General features: G+C 54.5%; 2 protein-coding genes across 2 annotated transcripts; one reads left to right on the top strand and one right to left on the bottom strand.

Moving 5' to 3' along the window:
• Positions 1-70: 70 nt before the first annotated feature.
• Positions 71-2,242, bottom strand: MYL11 (myosin light chain 11). Its single transcript, XM_060033115.1, has 7 exons — positions 2,202-2,242; positions 1,480-1,575; positions 1,152-1,227; positions 847-951; positions 661-739; positions 326-374; positions 71-234 (listed from the first exon to the last, which is right to left on the bottom strand). The coding sequence occupies exons 1-7, from the start codon at positions 2,202-2,204 to the stop codon at positions 130-132; spliced, it is 513 nt and encodes a 170-aa protein (XP_059889098.1). The 5' UTR covers positions 2,205-2,242; the 3' UTR covers positions 71-129.
• Positions 2,243-5,894: 3,652 nt separating this feature from the next.
• Positions 5,895-16,992, top strand: TBC1D10B (TBC1 domain family member 10B). The gene is made up of 9 exons (XM_060032070.1): positions 5,895-7,026; positions 10,433-10,532; positions 10,838-10,945; positions 11,047-11,153; positions 14,407-14,521; positions 14,648-14,713; positions 14,932-15,121; positions 15,450-15,604; positions 15,693-16,992. The coding sequence occupies exons 1-9, from the start codon at positions 6,083-6,085 to the stop codon at positions 16,260-16,262; spliced, it is 2,355 nt and encodes a 784-aa protein (XP_059888053.1). The 5' UTR covers positions 5,895-6,082; the 3' UTR covers positions 16,263-16,992.

Genomic DNA, 16,992 nt, shown 5'->3' with positions numbered 1-16,992 from the left:
GCCCTGCTCACACAAACGCACTGAAGCCGTCGCGGATAAGAAACGAGACCAGTTTAATTTATTAGGAGTCAAGGTGGGGTGGTCGCACTGGCAGGAAGGCGTTGCCCAGCAGAGGCCTAAGAGGGTCCGCTACTCCTGGTCCTTGGCGTCGCCATGCGTGATGACGTAGCATATGTTCTTGTAGTCTACGTTGCCGCCCACGTCGGGGGGGAAGGCCGCCCACATATTCGTGATCTGGGGAAAAAACGCAGGGGTATCTCCAACCGGTTCCTTACGTTCCCCTTCCCCCAGCCCTCTGCTTCTCCTAGGCCCTTTCCCCACTCACCTCTTCGCGGGTGAAGCGGTCACACTGCGTGGTAAGCAGCTCCTCCAGGCTGGAGAGAGGTGACAGAGGTTGGGCTTCGTGATTCCTTTCCACTCCCTCCCACCTCGTGCCCGTTGCCATTCCCAGTCTTGCCTTGAAAACCAGGGTTACTCTGGATTCCTCTTTGGTCTCCCAAACACTCTGGCCTCCCCCCTTTTGCCCTTCCCCCTGTGTGCTGTGAAAATTTAATCCCATCGCCACAGTCCTAATTTTTCCCTTATCTCTGGCAGTGCCTAACTCTTGGTAGGAATTTAAGGAGGCTTTCTGTGTGGGAGCAGCTGGAGGGTGTCACTTACAACTGCTTCTTGATGGTGCCCTTCCCCTCAGGGTCCAGGACCTTGAAGGCTCCAGTGATCACATCCTCAGGGTCGGCACCTGGGGGGGTCAGAGGGCACATAAAGCTGAAGGGTTGCTAAAGGGTCAGTCCCTGAAAGGTCTGGGGAGAGGCATCTGGGGGTTTGGACCCAGGACACTTCATTCACCTTTGAGCTTCTCCCCAAACATGGTCAGGAAGACAGTGAAGTTGATGGGCCCACTGGCTTCCTTCATCATGTCATCTAGCTCCTCATTCTTCACATTGAGACGCCCTGGAACAGGGTGGGGGAAGCATGGAGTGGAGTGGGGTCTAGGGGCCAGGGAATAATGCTTCCCATAAATTCACATCATCCCATCCATTTTTTATCTGGGTAGACTGAGGCCCAGGGTGGACCTGGCAGGGCTGGAACCTAAGGCTGCTGAATTCCCAGGACTCTGCAGCCTTGAATCTTTACAGGTGGAGTAGGCTCACCCATGGCTGCGAAGGTGTCCCGCAGGTCCTCCTTGTCGATAATTCCATCACGATTCTGGTCAATTACTGTGAAGGCCTGTGGAGGGCCAGGGTAGGGAGAGGTTAGGTCCCCCATGGCCAGGCTTCAGCATCCTTACTCTAGGCAGATCAGATTCTGAGATTCTGGCCCCCAGCCAGCCGTCCACTTCCACTCCAAGCAGGGAGGAGTACAAGGAATTCTAAACCCTTCCCCTTCCGCCAACAGGTGCACATTCCAGGGAGGGGTTGGGGGAGGGGCAGCAAGGGGAGTCTTTGGTCAGCCTTCAGTCTCCCTTCTCCCCGCCCTTACCTCCTTGAACTCCTGGATCTGGGTCTGATCGAACATGGAGAAGACATTGGAGCTTCCGCCCTCTGCCACTGCCTTTCTCCTGGCCTTCTTGGGTGCCTGAGGGATGAGGGTTGGGCAGAGGGGTTCATGGACCAATCCCTACTCCTCTCTAGAGGCGATGGATTAGATTCAGGCTTCTTTGAGTCCATTCCTCTAAAGCAACTTTTCTGGCTCTAGGCTTCCTCTTCCTTATGCTGAGGAGACCTGCTGCAGTTGTACCCCCGAATTCCTCTGGGTAGCCCTCAAGTCCCCATCCTTCCGTCCTACCCAACAAGTGGAGTGTACCTCCCCTTCTCAGTGCCCTGACCCTGCCTCCTCTGAGTCCCAGACTTGCTGCGTGACCCTGATCACTCACTCACCTGAACCTCTACTTTCTCATTTATAAAATGGGAGTGGGAACACTTGTCTGGCTGGTCCCGGGGGTTTTAGGAAGATGGAGTGCAGGATGGCATGGAGCATGCTTTGAGAGGGACTGGGCTCCTGCGAGTGGAGTGTCTAGGCAGATTATCCTTGGTTGGATCCTCTAGGGCATCATTCTGTACATTCCCCATTAGTGATATCAAGAAAGGGAAGATTCATCTTTTTTCCTCTTGCCAGACTGGGAACCAGCTACTTTCTTTCAAAGGATGAGGCTGCCCTGAGGTCTGAGGGATCTGGGCAGGGGCTGGGGGATTCTCACTCACCATATCTTAGGTCTCCTGGGGGCCAGGCAGTGGCTCTGGCTGGAAAGGAGCAGAGAGTCAGCCTGGGGCGGTCCCTCTGGAGTTATATAGTCCTGCCCCAGGGAGTCATTAACATACCAGGGTAACCTTAGCCCTGTGGGTGCCCACCCCAGATACCAAAATAGCCCAGCTCAGGGCCTCTCCTTTCTTGGGCTGGCAACAGCTGGAGCCCAGGGAGGGAGGGAGGAGGGAGTGAGTCTTGGGATGCAGGTATCACTAGGACCTGGGCAGGAAGGAATGTTCTTTCTCCCCAAAGGAGGCTGGAATGTGCCAGGGTTCAGAGAGGGCCCAGGCTGAGACACAGGACTAGGAAAGAGATGCACCAGGCTCCTGTACCCCTGTGTGGGGTGGGCCCAGATTTAAACCCAGTAAATTTATTGAGTACCTACAGTGTTCCAGGCACTGGTCCATGCTTTGCAGGTGCACTTTGACAAACACAGTCCCCCCCACTGTGGAGTTCACACTCAAGGGTATGTATATGTGGGGGTAGTGACAGAGGTTACAGGTGGGAGAGAGCTGCCTGGGGAAGCTGAAGGATCAGGAAGTCTTCTACATCCCCTTCAAGAAGAGGGGGGATTTTGTGAGGAAAGATGTGGGGCATGGAATCACTAGGTATGAAGAGACTAGACAGCCTGGAGCAGAGAGCCTGCTCTGTGACCCTGGGCTTTGCGCTCCAACTCCCTGGGCCTTGGTTTCCCCCTCTATAAAATGGGCACATAATTCCCATCCCACAGAACTTCTGGATGTGAACACTATTTGGAAACAGTTAGTGAAGTATAATCATTATTTTTATTTTTATTTTTTGGCTGCACCACATGGCTTGTGGGATCTTAGTTCCCCAACCAAGGATCGAGTCCGGGCCCTTGTCAGTGAAAACCTGGAGTCCTAACCACTGGACTGCCAGGGAATTCCCATAATCATTATAATTAATATTCAGGCCCTGCCTTGGTAGAACTTACAGTCTAGCTGTGGAGACAGGGTAAATGCAGAAAATGACAAACCAGCTGGTCAGGAGTACAGAAGTAGAGGGCATAGCAGCCCTATCTAGGAGTATGGGAATGACGTTATAAAGGCTGGTAGAAGTGAGTCAGGTGAAAGTGGAGGAACAGCCATGCTAAGTGGTGGGCACAGATGGGCAAAGGCCTGGCGAAGTGAAAGATCAGAAGTGTTCAGTTTGCCAGAATTGGGATGGGGCTCGAGCAGAGGATACAAGGGGCTGGACATCAGACACTGGAGGGTCTTCAAATGCCATGCTGAGGGCTGAGACCTTGGGAGCCTTGGAAAGGTTTGAAACAGGAGAAGGACATGGTCTAGTGTGAGTCTATAATCACTTTTTTGGATACTGGTGTGAAAGTTGGAACTCAGAGGAGGGGAGTCAAGGACACCAAGAGGGAAGCTAATTGGTCACCTCCTCCTCGGTGGCTGGGATGGCCAATGGCTTCTCTCTCCAATCTGGGCTAGAACCAGCTAGGCTGACTGTGTGACTTTGAGGTACGCTCTCCCACCCCTCTGGGCCTCGGTGCCCCAGTCCATTCCGTACAGTGGAGGTCTGCGGAAATTGTGGGTGAGGAAGCCCCAGGAGGCCCAAGGTTGGCAAGGACACCCGTGTCTCCTCCTCCTCCTGTTCCCTCTCCTCCTCCTCCTGTTCCCTCTAGGACCTGATGTCCTAAGGAAGTCTCCTCCTTCCCTCCCCCTCCTCCAGCCTCATACCAATGCCTCTAAGACATTTGCTTTTCTGGTCACTGGGGTCCAGGCACCTGTTGTCTCTAAGAAGAGAGACAGAGCCACCCTAAACTTAGCAGCTGCCCTTGGCCTCCTGCACTGGCCCCTCCCTGCCTCAGTCGACAGCTGCCTCACCTTATACGGTTACCATGGGGGTCCAGGCCCAGGGAGGAGCCCACTTATTACTGGGTTCTGGGAGGGGAGGAGAACTCCAAAGAGGGGGATGGGGGTAGTGCTTAGGAAGCTTGGGCCAAATGGAAAGTGGAGAAGTTGAGGAGGAGGAGATCGGGAATGGCATAGCTCAGACACTGGTTCACGGGATCTGAGTCTGAGCTGGGAGTAAGGAGCCTCAGAGAACTCAGCAACCAAGTAACTGGGAAGCTGGGAGCTAGGCCTGACTGAAATTTCAGGATGGTGGACTTTGTATGGAAATTGGAGCCCTCCTGGTGCTGAATCCTGAATCCTGGACCTCAGGGGAATGAGAGCCAGAGAGAGAAGGGGCTGGTAAAGTCAGGGCTTTGTGTTTGTGGTCTAGGGTAGCCTGGAGGGCTCATGAGATTGGGGTCTGATTTCTTAGCAGAGAATGAGGAGCACAGAGGGGTGTATCAATGAGGAGAGAGGAGTTGATGGCATGGGTCCTGGATCCCCAAAAGAACACAGATATGGGAATTCATGGTATTGGGAATTCATGATTTGGGGTCTGGGATCCCCACTAGAATGGAGGGGGCACTCAGAGGATGAGTTCCAAGGAACTGGAGCCCAGATCCTGGGGAAGAGCTCAGATAGAAGGGGCTGAGGAGAGGGACTTGGGGATTGGGATACCCACAGGAAATGGTGGATCCAGAGAGATGAGTCACTTATAGGATTTTGGGGCTCTGGTTATAGTCGCCTGGGATTTGTTGCGGGCTGGAATGAGAATTAGAGGCTAAGTGAAGGGCAAGAGTACCTGATCAGAGCACTGGATCAAGTGCCCTGTGGTGGGCTTGGGAGCTGAATAGAGAATGGGGCCCACGAGAGGACTCAGGCAGGGCAGCGTGGCGCTCTTATTGGCTAACGGTTGCACCCGGTCCCCGCCCCCTCTCCGCGCTGTCCCCAACTGTCACCCCCACCTCCCGCGCTTGTCTCCGGTTGTCACCGACATCCCTGGCTTGGCACTGCCTGCTGGCAGCACCCCTTCCCTTTGGATGCTGCATTGGCTGAGACAGCTGTCTATCTTCCTCCTTTTGCTAAAGTGAGAGAATGCATTCATTGGCTGACGAGGCAAATTAATCGCAAATTTGACCCTCCCCTCCCAGCTGTCATTTCTTCCTGACCTTCTTGGGAGACCCAAAGAATCCCTCAGCTCTTATCGACTGCGGATGCTGTCTGTCACCGCCCAAATAGACATCACTGTCTGTCAATTTGACCTCCGCCTACTCCCCTTTTCATTGGCTCCCTTTTAACCATTCCTATTAGGCAGGCCCGCCTCTTCTCGCACAGCACCCGCCTCCTTCTACAGTCGTTCACTCTTCAGCCATCTTTATTGGCCAGGAGGTTCACCTTCCTGCTTTTCTATTAGTTACTCCCTTCGTCCCGCCTCCTCCTGCCTTCACTCGCCCTCTCATTGGTTTTATAACCTCCGCCTTGTCTGTTTCTTCTTCCCAAATTACCCACCCCCTTCCCACCTCCAGCCCCACCCACACTTCCAACGATTGGCAGAAACCCAGTTCTCTCTCTCCTATTATTCGTCCAAGCCCTCTGACGAGGAGGGAGAAAAAAGGAGCGCGATGGGGCCGCCCGCGCGCAGGCGTGAAGCGCCGAAACGCTGGCCTCTTGGCCGGCACCGGGGCTTGTGCGCAGGCGCGAGGTGGGCCGCTCGCCCGAAGCGGGAGGGAGGGGGAGGCGGCGAGAGTGCGAAAGGGGGGAGAGGGCGCGAGCGAGACCCCGGCGCCTGGCGCCCCGGGACCCGTGCCCCGGCTCCGCGCGCCGGGTGGCCCCCCGCGCGCCAGCAACGACCCCGGCGCGCGCCGGGCCGCGCCCTTCGCCCTTTCCCCTTCCTCGGCGGGCGGTGGGGAGCGGCCTGAGGGGCGGCGCCTTTTGCGGCCGCCGCGGCGGGGGGATGTGAGGGGCGGCCCGCGGTCATGGAGACGGGCCCGGCGCCCCTGGTGGCCCCGCCGCGCCGTCATGGCGCCCCCGCGGCCCCGTCGCCGCCGCCCCGCGGCTCCCGGGCCGGGCCCGTCGTGGTGGTAGCTCCGGGGCCGCCAGTGACCACGGCCACTTCGGCCCCGGTCACCCTGGTGGCCCCCGGGGAGGCGCGGCCCGCATGGGTACCGGGTCCAGCCCAGACCTCGGACTCGGCCCTGGCCCCCGCCCCGACAGTCACCGGCAGCACGGAGGTGGGGCTGACCCTGGAGGCCTCACCCGAAGCCCTGAGGGCGCAGGTCTCCGAGCCAGAGCCCTTGGTGCCTGAGGCTGTGGCAGGAGCCGAGAGGTCCATGGCTCTGGCCCCAGGGGCAGACTCTCCGAAGACGGAGGAGGCCAGAACCTCACCCGATCCTGGGCCAGGTACCCTCACCGGGACCTGCACCAGGACCCCTTCAAGAACGGCTCCTGGGGCCCTGACCGCCAAACCCCCGCTTGCCCCCAAGCCGGGAACCACTGTGGCCTCAGGAGTGACTGCACGGGTTGCAGCAGTGACAGCAGGACAGGTGACAAGTGGACCTGGAGCTGCAGCATCAGCATCAACAGGACAGGCACCAGAGGACCCCTCAGGGCCTGGCACAGGCCCTTCAGGGACATGTGAGGCCCCGGTAGCTGTCGTGACGGTGACCCCAGCTCTGGAGCCTGCTGAAAACTCTCAGGACCTAGGCTCCACGTCCAGCCTGGGACCTGGAATCTCTGGGCCTCGAGGGCAGGCTCCAGACACTCTGAGCTACTTGGACTCCGTGAGCCTCATGTCTGGGACCTTAGAGTCCTTGGCGGATGATGTGAGCTCCATGGGCTCAGACTCGGAGATAAATGGGCTGGCCCTGCGCAAGACGGACAAGTACGGCTTCCTTGGGGGCAGCCAGTATTCGGGCAGCCTGTGAGTACCCAGCGGGCACCCAGCGGGCCTGCTTCATGGAAGTAGAGGTTGCAGGGTGGGGGGGATGATACGCCTTGCCCACGCTCTCGCTGCCCATCCTCCTCTGAGGATCCACGGGGTGATTAGTGGGAATGGGAATGCTTAACAATCCTTATCACGCCTAGTTTCCTGAGGTTTCTGTGGCACCAGCGTGTTAGGGTTTGAGACCAGGTGTCGGGAGTCCTGGGTTTGAGCCTAAGCCTTGCCTTTGGTGTGTGTGTGCCCTTGAGTTAGTGCCTTCCACATTTGAGTTAGTGCCTCACTTTCCTCCTCTGTGAAGTGAAAGGTTGAATGAGATTGTACCTCAGGTTGTCCCAGCTCCTTGGTGGGAAACTCCAGCTACAGGTCAGATATTCTGGAGGGTTGGCTGGACAGGGGTTCTGGTAGAGATGTTTGGTTCCTTAGGGAGAAAGTCTGGAGGGATGCAGGCAGCTCCCTTCCCCCATAGCCTTAGGTCTGATGTGGTGGTGAGGTGGGGAAGTCTGTTTGATGGAGGAGAGACTCTGAAGGTAGGGCCCGTCTGTGAAACAGAAGAGCAGTCTTGTGTTTTCACTGAAGGAAAGGGGGTGGAGGAGGCCTCTTCCCCATTTCCTCATCTCCCCAGGCGGGCTTACTCTTTCCTAGTTCCCTCCAGGGGCCTGAGTCACTTCTGAGGTGAGGGTGTGATTGCTTCTGACTTCTTCCTTCCCTCTCTTTGGATCATTGTTCCTGTACCCCTTTAACCTGCTGGTCAGTTCAGTTTACAGCACTGCCTGAGAACCCCCAGTGCCAGGCCCTGTGCTGGGTACTAAGGATAAAATAATCATTTCAAGGTGCTCATCATCTAGAGGAGAGACAAATACTTAAAACAGTTGGTTTCAATATAATACGTTAGGTTTAGCCTGGAGATCATCACAGGGTTTTGTGAGCAGCTAGGGAAGGGATCTTTTGCCCAGTCTGGGCATTCAGCTGGACTGATCTGAATTGTGAAGAATGAGTAGGATTTAGTCATGGCTGTGCGTGTTGGGGTGAGGGGGACCTGCCATGTGTTGGGGGAAGCCCTGTGGGAGGGATTGTAATCCAACAAAGAAATCAGAAAATCTTTGAGTACCAACGTTCTCGGTCCTGTGTGGGGAGGGCAACTTAAGTTTGACCCTGGTGCTTTCCCATGCATGAGGGATGCATTGCTGTACCTAATTTATAGATGAAGAAACAGGATTAGAGCAGTTGAGTGACTTGCCCCACTCAAACAATTTGGATCTGTGTGACCAATGGCACTCTCCTCAATACCCTGCTGCCCTGAGGAACTTGGATTGAATTGGGTTTTAGTGAGCCCCTCTTGTGTACCAGGCACGGTGCGGGGTGCTAATTCTCTGCTTTTTTTTTTTTTTTTTTTGCGGTACGTGGACCTCTCACTGTTGTGGCCTCTCCCGTTGCGGAGCACAGGCTCCGGACGTGCAGGCCCAGTGGGCATGGCTCACGGGCCCAGCCGCTTCGCGGCATGTGGGATCTTCCCGGACCGGGGCACGAACCCGTGTCCCCTGCATCGGCAGGCGGACTCTCAACCACTGCGCCACCAGGGAAGCCCTAATTCTCTGCTTTTAATTTTGTCCCTCTAAAATCCATCTTCCATGCTGGCAGAATCAACTTCTGAGGCAAGGCTGACTGTGGCACACGTTACCTTAAAAGCTGTTAGCAGCTCAGCACTGTCCACAGGATAAAGTCCAAGCGCTTTAGCCTGCGCACAGGGTCCTTATGTTCTGGCTCTGCCAGCCTCTCTGGTCTTCTTTTCCACCGCCTTCTCACCATGCACTGTGTGCTGTGGTCCTGTTGAAGTGATTGTAGTCTTTCTCCCTTCATACTGAGGCTGTACCATCAGCCAGGAATGCCCTTCTCCCGGTCTTTCCCTGCCATGTTCTACTCAGTCCTTCATGGCTTACCTCAGATGTCCCTTCCTCCAGGAAACCTTCCCTGATATCCATTGCCCCTACTCCGATTAGGTGCCTCTTCTGTGCATCTTTGTAATTGCATTTCCCTCACATATTGCAATTATCTCCCCTGCTAGCTTGTGACCTTTTGAGGGCAGGAAAGGTATCTTACTCTTCCTGGCCTTTAGTAGAGTTTGGAATTGCCTTATGATAGAGATGAATGAGAAATCACCTTTTTTTTTTTTTTCTTTTTTGGCGGTACGCGGGCCTCTCACTGTTGTGGCCTCTCCCGTTGAGGAGCACAGGCTCCAGACGCGCAGGCTCAGCGGCCGTGGCTCACGGGCCCAGCCGCTCCGCGGCATGTGGGATCCTCCCGGACCGGGGCACGAACCCGTGTCCCCTGCATCGGCAGGCAGACTCTTAACCACTGCGCCACCAGGGAAGCCCGAGAAATCACCTTTTAGTTTAAGGAGTTTCTGGGACAAAGGAAACTAACTTTAAACCTCCCATTTAACAGTCCTTTATATACAGTTTCTCAATAGTCCTCTCATAACTTTGTGATGTAGGTGGTGGCATTCCTTTTTACATTTATAAGGAAGAGACTTAGGTTATCACTTGCCGAGACTCCCCAACTTCTAAGGGACAACTGGGCTTTGAGCTCAGGTCTATCTGGAAACCCAAGCTCTTTCTTCCATTCCACTCACCTGGTACTGGCTCCTACAACTAACTGTTTCAAGACTGATGGGGTATCTTGAGTGCGAAGCTCTGAAAGAACAGTGAGCAAACAGTGCAAGGAGAGCTTCATTTGCTTGGGAATGTGGGGTGATTTCAGGGAGGAGGAGGTAGCGGAAATTGCAGATGGTGCAAGGGATCTTGAGTTTTGTAGAAGGAAACTCAGACAGTTGCTTCTAAGGGGACAGGGAAGTATGTTTGTTATGTATTTTATTTTATGGATAATAATTGCTGTTACTTACTGAGTCACTGCTATGTGTTAGCTCATATAACCTCTTAGGTAGATACTATTTTTCTCTCCATCTTACACATGAGGAAATTGAGGCTTAGAGAGTGACTTGCCCAAGGCCACACAGTGAATAGGTGGCAAACCTAGAACTTGGATCCAGGTCTAATGCAAAGTGTAGCTTTTCAGTATTCCGTGCTCTCTCCCCAAACTTGTATATGTCTTAAGTGGGATTTGAACACAGCCTCTGTATAGTGATCCAACATGAGAATGTGATCTCTGTTCAGAGATTCCAAGGAAATTCCATTTAGTGTGGTGAACTAGGACCTTGGATGGCCAGAATGACCAGACATCCTAATGTTTGGTATTGGTAGCTCACAAAATGCTCTTATGGTCTGATCTCTCATGTTTGAGCTTGGGGAAGTGGCTTGCCTCAGTCCCCCCAGCAATCTGGATTTTATACTACTGCTACTGACCTCTTCCATACTCCCCATATCCTCAGAGAGAGCTCCATTCCTGTGGATGTGGCTCGGCAGCGGGAGCTCAAATGGCTGGAGATGTTCAGTCACTGGGATAAATGGCTTTCACGGCGTTTCCAGAAGGTTTGAGAAGGCTGTGGTGGGCAGGGCAATGGACATGGTGGGGGTGGGGAGGACAGGGTGGGCCCTTGTGCTCTGGGGAAGCCCAGGAACCTGATAGTATCTGCTCTCCGGACCATGTTGGGGGTAGGTGGTACTTGGGCCTTGGGGGAGGAGTAGCTTTAAAGATAGAAGGCCAGGCGGGGTCCAGTGGAGTGAAGCCTATGGGATGTGGTACGAGTGTCCCAGGGAGCCCAAGGACTGCTGGGGAAAGCTTGGAGGCTGTGCCTGCCACTGAAGCCGTTCCCCTGCCTGCCACTCTGCCTTAGGTGAAGCTGCGCTGCCGGAAGGGGATCCCATCCTCCCTCAGAGCCAAGGCCTGGCAGTACTTGTCCAATAGCAAGGAACTCCTGGAGCAGAACCCGGGCAAGTTTGAGGTGCGCACAGCTCCAGGGTGTGGGGACGTGTGACAGTGTCTGTGTGAAGGGTATCATCAGTTCCCCCAGATCCTGAGATAATCTCAGCTGTCCCACTGCAGGAGTTGGAACGGGCTCCTGGGGACCCTAAGTGGCTGGATGTGATTGAGAAGGACCTGCACCGTCAGTTCCCTTTCCATGAGATGTTTGCTGCTCGAGGCGGGCATGGGTAAGGCGACCTGACTATATGAGTCAGTGGTGGATACAGGGCTGGGTTGAAAGCAGTCTTGCCTTCCAGAACTTCTACAGGAGTGGTCCTTAATGGATTGAGTGTCTAGCCATGTTGAAGGAAGTCTCCTGGGAGGGAGACTGTGATTCAGGGTGGTGGGGGTGGGGTGGGGTGCTGGTGAGGGGAAGGGGAGGCACATCAAGGGCTCATTGAAGAGGTTGCATTTGAACTAGGTTTTAAAGGATAGATGGGAGCAGAGCAAGGGGCAGGTTTTTCCTGGCTTGGGGGTTATGTAAGCTGTGTCTGGGCAGTGGGGTTGGGTAGAGCTGAGGCTGGAAAAGCAATTAAGGGCCCTTAAATGCTGTGCCCAGGCCCTTCGATCTTTGTTCTGTTTGCCCGGCTTCCTCACGAAGGCTATAGATCGCTTCCTAGTAGTGTGCGATGTTTTTAGGTGGTTCTCAACTCCTTGTGGGAGCATGTGGATGGACATTTAACAGTAGGTTCATCCTTTCAGCAAATATTAGTCAAGCGTCTGCTATCTGCCAGGTACTGTTTTAGCTACAGATGACAGCTGCCCCCTCAGGGCTTATATTTTAGTAAGGATAGACAATAAATAAAAGAATGAAAGTATGTTGTATGTACAATGGTGGTAAATAGAAGAGTTTAAAGCAAGAAAGGGGAAAAGAGAATGTGAGCCGAGATTTGGTTACAAGTGACCTGATCTGACTTGTGTTTTAAAAAGATCATTCTGGGACTTCCCTGGCCGTCTAGTGGTTAAGACTCTGTGCTTCCACTGCGGGGGGCATGGGTTTGATCCCTGGTTGGGGAACTAAGATCCCACATGCTGCGCAGCACGGCTGGAAGAAAAAAAAAAGGATCATTTCTGGCTGCTGTGCTGACAATAGACTATAGGAGACAAGGGCAGAAGCAGAGAGACCAGGTAGACTATTTCCATAATCCAGGAAAGAGATGATGATAGATAGACCAGGATGGTAGCTGTGAAACTGGATATATTTTGAAGGTAAAGCCAAAAGAATTTGCCAGTGGATTAGATGTGGAGAGAGAGAGAGAGAGAGAGAGAGAGAGAGAGAGAGAGTGTGTGTGTGTGTGTGTGTGTGTGTGTGTGTGTGTGTGAGAGAGAGAGAGAGAGAGAGATAGTAGTTAAGGAAGACTCTCAAGGTTTTTGGTCTTAGAAACTAGAATGAATGGAGTTGCAGTATACTGATATGGATGGGAAAACTGGGGGGAACATAGGCTTGAAGGGTATATCAGGAGCTCATTTTTGGAATGTGAAGTTTGAAATACTCACTGGATATCCAGATGGAGATGCCAAGTAAGCTGGATGTACAGTGGACACAACATCCAGGGCGAGGTTTAAACTGGAGACAGATTGGAAATTGAGAGTTGTCAGGCTCTACACGGGACCAGATCTCACCCATGGGACTAGATGAGGTCATCAAGGCAGCAAGTGTAGATATGAAAGGAAGCTGTTCAAAGATTGAGCCCTGCAGCTCCAACATTTCAAGAATGGGAAGATGAGAAAGAACCTGTAAAGGAGCCTGGTAGAAGCTGGTGAGGTATAACGAAAACCAGGAGAGTGTGATTCCTGGAAGCAAAGTGAAGAGGGGTTTCGGGATCAGCTGTATGAAATGCTGCTGACGGGTCAAGTAAAGTGAAGTCTGCAAGTCGACCTCTGGATTTAGCAGTGTGGAGGTCATTGGTGACCTTGATAAAAGCAGTTTTGTGTGGAGCAGTGGGCTAAAGCCTGACTGGAGGATGGGAGGAAAGAACTTGAAGATAGCAAGTCTGTACTCTAGGTGGGTTTGGCTGAATAGGTAGGAAAGAAACGATGTGGTATTCAGAGGGGAAGGCTGGGTAGAGAGAGGTTTTTGTTTGTTTTTTGGCCATGCCCTGTGGCATGCGGGGTCTTATTTTCCCGACCAGGGCTCGAACCCGCACCCCCTGCAGTGGAAGCATGGAGTCTTAACCATTGGGCCGCCAGGGAAGTCACGAGGTGTTTTTTTTTTTTAAGCTAGAAGAAATGACATGTTGGTATGCCAGCCTCTGTAGTTAGAGAAAAATGGATGACGCACAAACAATGGGAAGGTTGCTGGAGGGATGGCCTGTGTAGGCGAGAGGGGATGGGACCCAGTGTCCAAGTGGAAAGGCTGTGGTTGGCCAGGATCACAGATAGTTCACCCATAGCAACAGGGGAGAAGGCAGGGGCACAGAAGCAGGCAGGTGGGTGAATGTAGCATGGGAGCTTAGGGAAGTTACATGTTTATTTTAATATATATTAGATGAAATAACTAGTATATCAAACCTGTCATTTCATGGACGTTATTACAAAGTGGAGAAAAAATAAATAATAGTGGGGTGGTGTGCAGATAAAGCACAAATGAAGATCACACTCCAGTGACTGAATTTTGAGAAACACTATGTAAGCAGTGGTCAGGTGTGTGTGACTGGAGGCAGGGAGAGGATCTGGGAGGTTATTACATCGTCCTGGTTAAGAGATGAAGGTCTGAGCTGCTCAGTGGCTGTGGCGGCGGAGAGAGGGAATAGACGTGAATAAAATTCAGAAGGTAGTGTTGATACGACTTGATAATTAGCTGTGGGGAGTGATGGAAGGCTCGCTGTTTTCTGATGTGGGGCTGAGGGGATGGGATTCCCACACACAGAGATGGGGCACCCTCAGGGAAGAGGAACAGATCTAGGGCAGAGAGTTTATTCTTTTGGATGCAGAGACAAGAGAAAGGTCTGAGGCACAGCTGGCTTCCCAAGCCTACACCGAGAACCAGGGCTCTGCCCGGCGGGACTGATGAATTCCAGACAGATAAGGCAGGGCCTGCCCTGGGAGAGTGCCTGCTCTGGGGCAGTAAAAGCATTCAGACAGTGCCAGAGGAGGGCTGACGCTGTTGAAAAGCTTCCTGAAGAAGATGACCTTGAAGGTTTACGGGATGGGAGCAGACAGAGAGAGAGCACAGCCCGTGTGGGGACACGGGTGGGGAGCACGTGGGTGTGCAGGCAAGGGCGGAAGCCTAGAGCCTGGAACAAAGCTTAGGTTACGGTCTGAGTCTTTGGCTTAAGCTTGATAGGCAGGATTAGGAAGGTGGATAGAGGTTGTGGTGGTAAAGCTCTGGGGTTGATCTGCCACGGGATATAGGGGGGCTCTCGGGGGGTGCGGGTTAGTTTGGGGGCGAGAGCTCCCAACTCCTGTGACTTTCCTCATGGTCTTTCCCCATACCCACAGGCAACAGGACCTGTATCGAATCCTGAAGGCCTACACTATCTACCGGCCTGACGAGGGCTACTGCCAGGCCCAGGCCCCCGTGGCCGCAGTGCTGCTCATGCACATGCCTGCTGAGGTCAGCAGACGCTGGGCCTGGTTGGGGAGGGGCTGGGAGGATCTTGGCCTACAGTGGTGATGGGGGAGCTCCCTCCTCCCTGTTTCTCAGGCCCCATCCCTCCCTCCTTGTTCTTGCCCTTCTCAGCAAGCCTTTTGGTGCCTGGTGCAGATCTGCGACAAGTACCTCCCCGGTTACTATAGTGCAGGGCTGGTGAGTGTCTGGAGGCTGGGTGCAACTGGGGCTGTGACTTTTCCCCAAGACTGCAGGGTGGTCCTTGTCCTGCCCCACGCTGTACCATTCTGTCCCTCTGTTCTGGGCCTCTCCTACTGAGGTGAGAATCCCACTTTGTGGATGGGTACTGACTACCAGGGCCGGTTCTACCCCAAGGGTCCTCAGCAGGCCTCTTCTCATGTTTGTCCCACTTTCAGGAGGCCATTCAACTGGATGGAGAAATCTTTTTTGCGCTGTTGCGCCGGGCCTCCCCACTGGCACATCGGCACCTGCGACGGCAGCGCATTGACCCCGTGCTGTACATGACAGAATGGTTCATGTGCATCTTTGCCCGCACTCTTCCCTGGGCTTCAGTGCTACGTGTCTGGGATATGTTCTTCTGTGAAGGTACTTCTGTAGCCATTTCAGGCCATGACGGGGCTGTGGTTTCCATGGTGGCTGCCAGAGGGTGGCCTGCTGACATAAGGCTTCACTGGAAGATGTCTTGGGGCTGGAGAAACTGAGGCCTGATCTTGTTGGCTCTGCCACCAGCCCACAGCTTGCTTTACCTCCCAGGAACCTAAAACCCATGGCAGCTTGTTTCCCTTCTTAGGGCCTCAGTTTCCTCATTTGTAAGGTTGGCAGTAGACAGGGATGGGGGCTGTGAGTCCCTCCTAAATGGGACAGGCTGAGATCCTGGGCTGATCATCCAGCCTCTCTTCCTTGGACCCTGCAGGCGTCAAGATCATCTTCCGGGTGGCCCTGGTGCTGCTGCGGCACACGCTGGGCTCTGTGGAGAAGCTGCGCTCCTGCCAAGGCATGTATGAAACCATGGAGCAGCTGCGCAATCTGCCCCAACAGTGCATGCAGGAGGACTTCCTGGTGCATGAGGTAGGCCCTAGCCTTAGCATACCTCACACCTGCTTTGGCCCATCCCCATCCCCAATCTTATTCTGGTACCTGTTTCTTCTCCATCTAGGTGACCAACCTCCCAGTGACAGAAGCACTGATTGAGCGAGAGAACTCGGCCCAGCTCAAGAAGTGGCGGGAAACCCGGGGCGAGCTGCAGTATCGGCCCTCACGGAGACTACACGGTTCCCGGGCGATCCATGAGGAGCGTCGGCGGCAGCAGCCACCCCTGGGCCCCTCCTCCAGCCTCCTCAGCCTCCCTGGCCTCAAGAGCCGAGGCTCTCGGGCAGCTGGAGGGGCCCCCTCTCCACCCCCTCCTGTCCGCAGGGCCAGTGCTGGGCCTGCCCCAGGGCCTCTGGTCACCGCTGAGGGACTGCATCCATCCCTTCCTTCGCCTACTGGCAACAGCACCCCACTGGCTCCCAGCAAGGAGGCCCGGAGGCAGGAGAAGGAGCGGCAGAAACAGGAAAAGGAACGTGAGAAGGAGCGGCAGAAGCAGGAGAAGGAGCGGCAGAAGCAGGAGAAGAAGGCTCAGGGCAGGAAGCTCTCGCTGCGTCGGAAGGCAGATGGACCCCCAGCCCCCCAGGATGGCGGGGACAGGTCCTCAGCATCAGAGGCCCGGCAGGATGCTTACTTCTGACCTCTGCCCTGGGGCTGGACTGCAGGGCCCTCTCTTCTTCCCTCAGCCAAGAGCAGGCCTTGGCCTGGGGTGCTGCTCCCGGCCCCCTTGGCAGGCTGTCCCTCCTTCTGAGGAAAGTGGCTTGATTCCCCGTCTCCTTGCCAGCTGCTGATCCCTACACGGCCAGGACAGTCAGAGTACGTGGGGCAGCTGCATTTCCCTGGGGCAGCAGCGAACAAGTCTGGAGCCCTCCAGTTAGGCCCAGCTGGGGTCTCTGTCACTCCTGCCCCGATTCCCTCTGGGATCCCTTCCCAGGTGCTGTCCTGATTGGCCTTTTGTCACCACAGGGGTGACTTTTGGCAATGGGAGTCAGCGGTTTTCAGATTCTTACACTCCAGTCACTCCCCTTACCCATGAAGTGGAGCTGGGTTCCTTTTCCCTTCTTCAGTCCTGCCTGTCTCCCCCCACTTCCTGGTGGGGGGCCCAGGCTCTTCGTGTTCTCCTTCTGGACATCTCTGTTGTAATTATGTACGGAGGACCCGGTTGGCCCAGGGTGGGGGTGTTCACTCTCTTCTGTCCTTTGGTTTTCCTCCACCATGTTCTTGCACGCTGGTTTATTTAAGGGGACATGCACTGGAACAGGAAATGTCCCCCACTTCCCCACCACCACCCTCCTTGCTCTCCTTCCTCTTCACCTACCTTTCTCTGTATTCTCAGGCCTCCCCTGCTTTGTCTCACCAGGGCTCCCACC

The sequence above is a fragment of the Delphinus delphis genome, chromosome 15 (assembly GCF_949987515.2).
Source record: "Delphinus delphis chromosome 15, mDelDel1.2, whole genome shotgun sequence".
NCBI classification, from domain to species: Eukaryota; Metazoa; Chordata; class Mammalia; order Artiodactyla; family Delphinidae; genus Delphinus; species Delphinus delphis.
Note: the sequence above shows the minus strand (reverse complement) of the source record. Positions and strands in the feature narration are given on the sequence as shown.

What these genes read in the sequence shown, in the direction of transcription:
- MYL11 (XM_060033115.1), bottom strand. An exon ending in AGATCCAGGAGTTCAAGGAG is followed by an intron (nt 1,228 to 1,479) that starts GTAAGGGCGGGG and finishes GGCCCTCCACAG; the next exon opens with GCCTTCACAGTAATTGACCA. An exon ending in ACCGCTTCACCCGCGAAGAG is followed by an intron (nt 235 to 325) that starts GTGAGTGGGGAA and finishes TTTTTTCCCCAG; the next exon opens with ATCACGAATATGTGGGCGGC.
- TBC1D10B (XM_060032070.1), top strand. Translation starts at nt 6,083, where the DNA reads ATGGAGACGGGCCCGGCGCCCCTGGTGGCCCCGCCGCGCCGTCATGGC. An exon ending in TCATGCACATGCCTGCTGAG is followed by an intron (nt 14,522 to 14,647) that starts GTCAGCAGACGC and finishes TGCCCTTCTCAG; the next exon opens with CAAGCCTTTTGGTGCCTGGT. An exon ending in GGATATGTTCTTCTGTGAAG is followed by an intron (nt 15,122 to 15,449) that starts GTACTTCTGTAG and finishes TGGACCCTGCAG; the next exon opens with GCGTCAAGATCATCTTCCGG.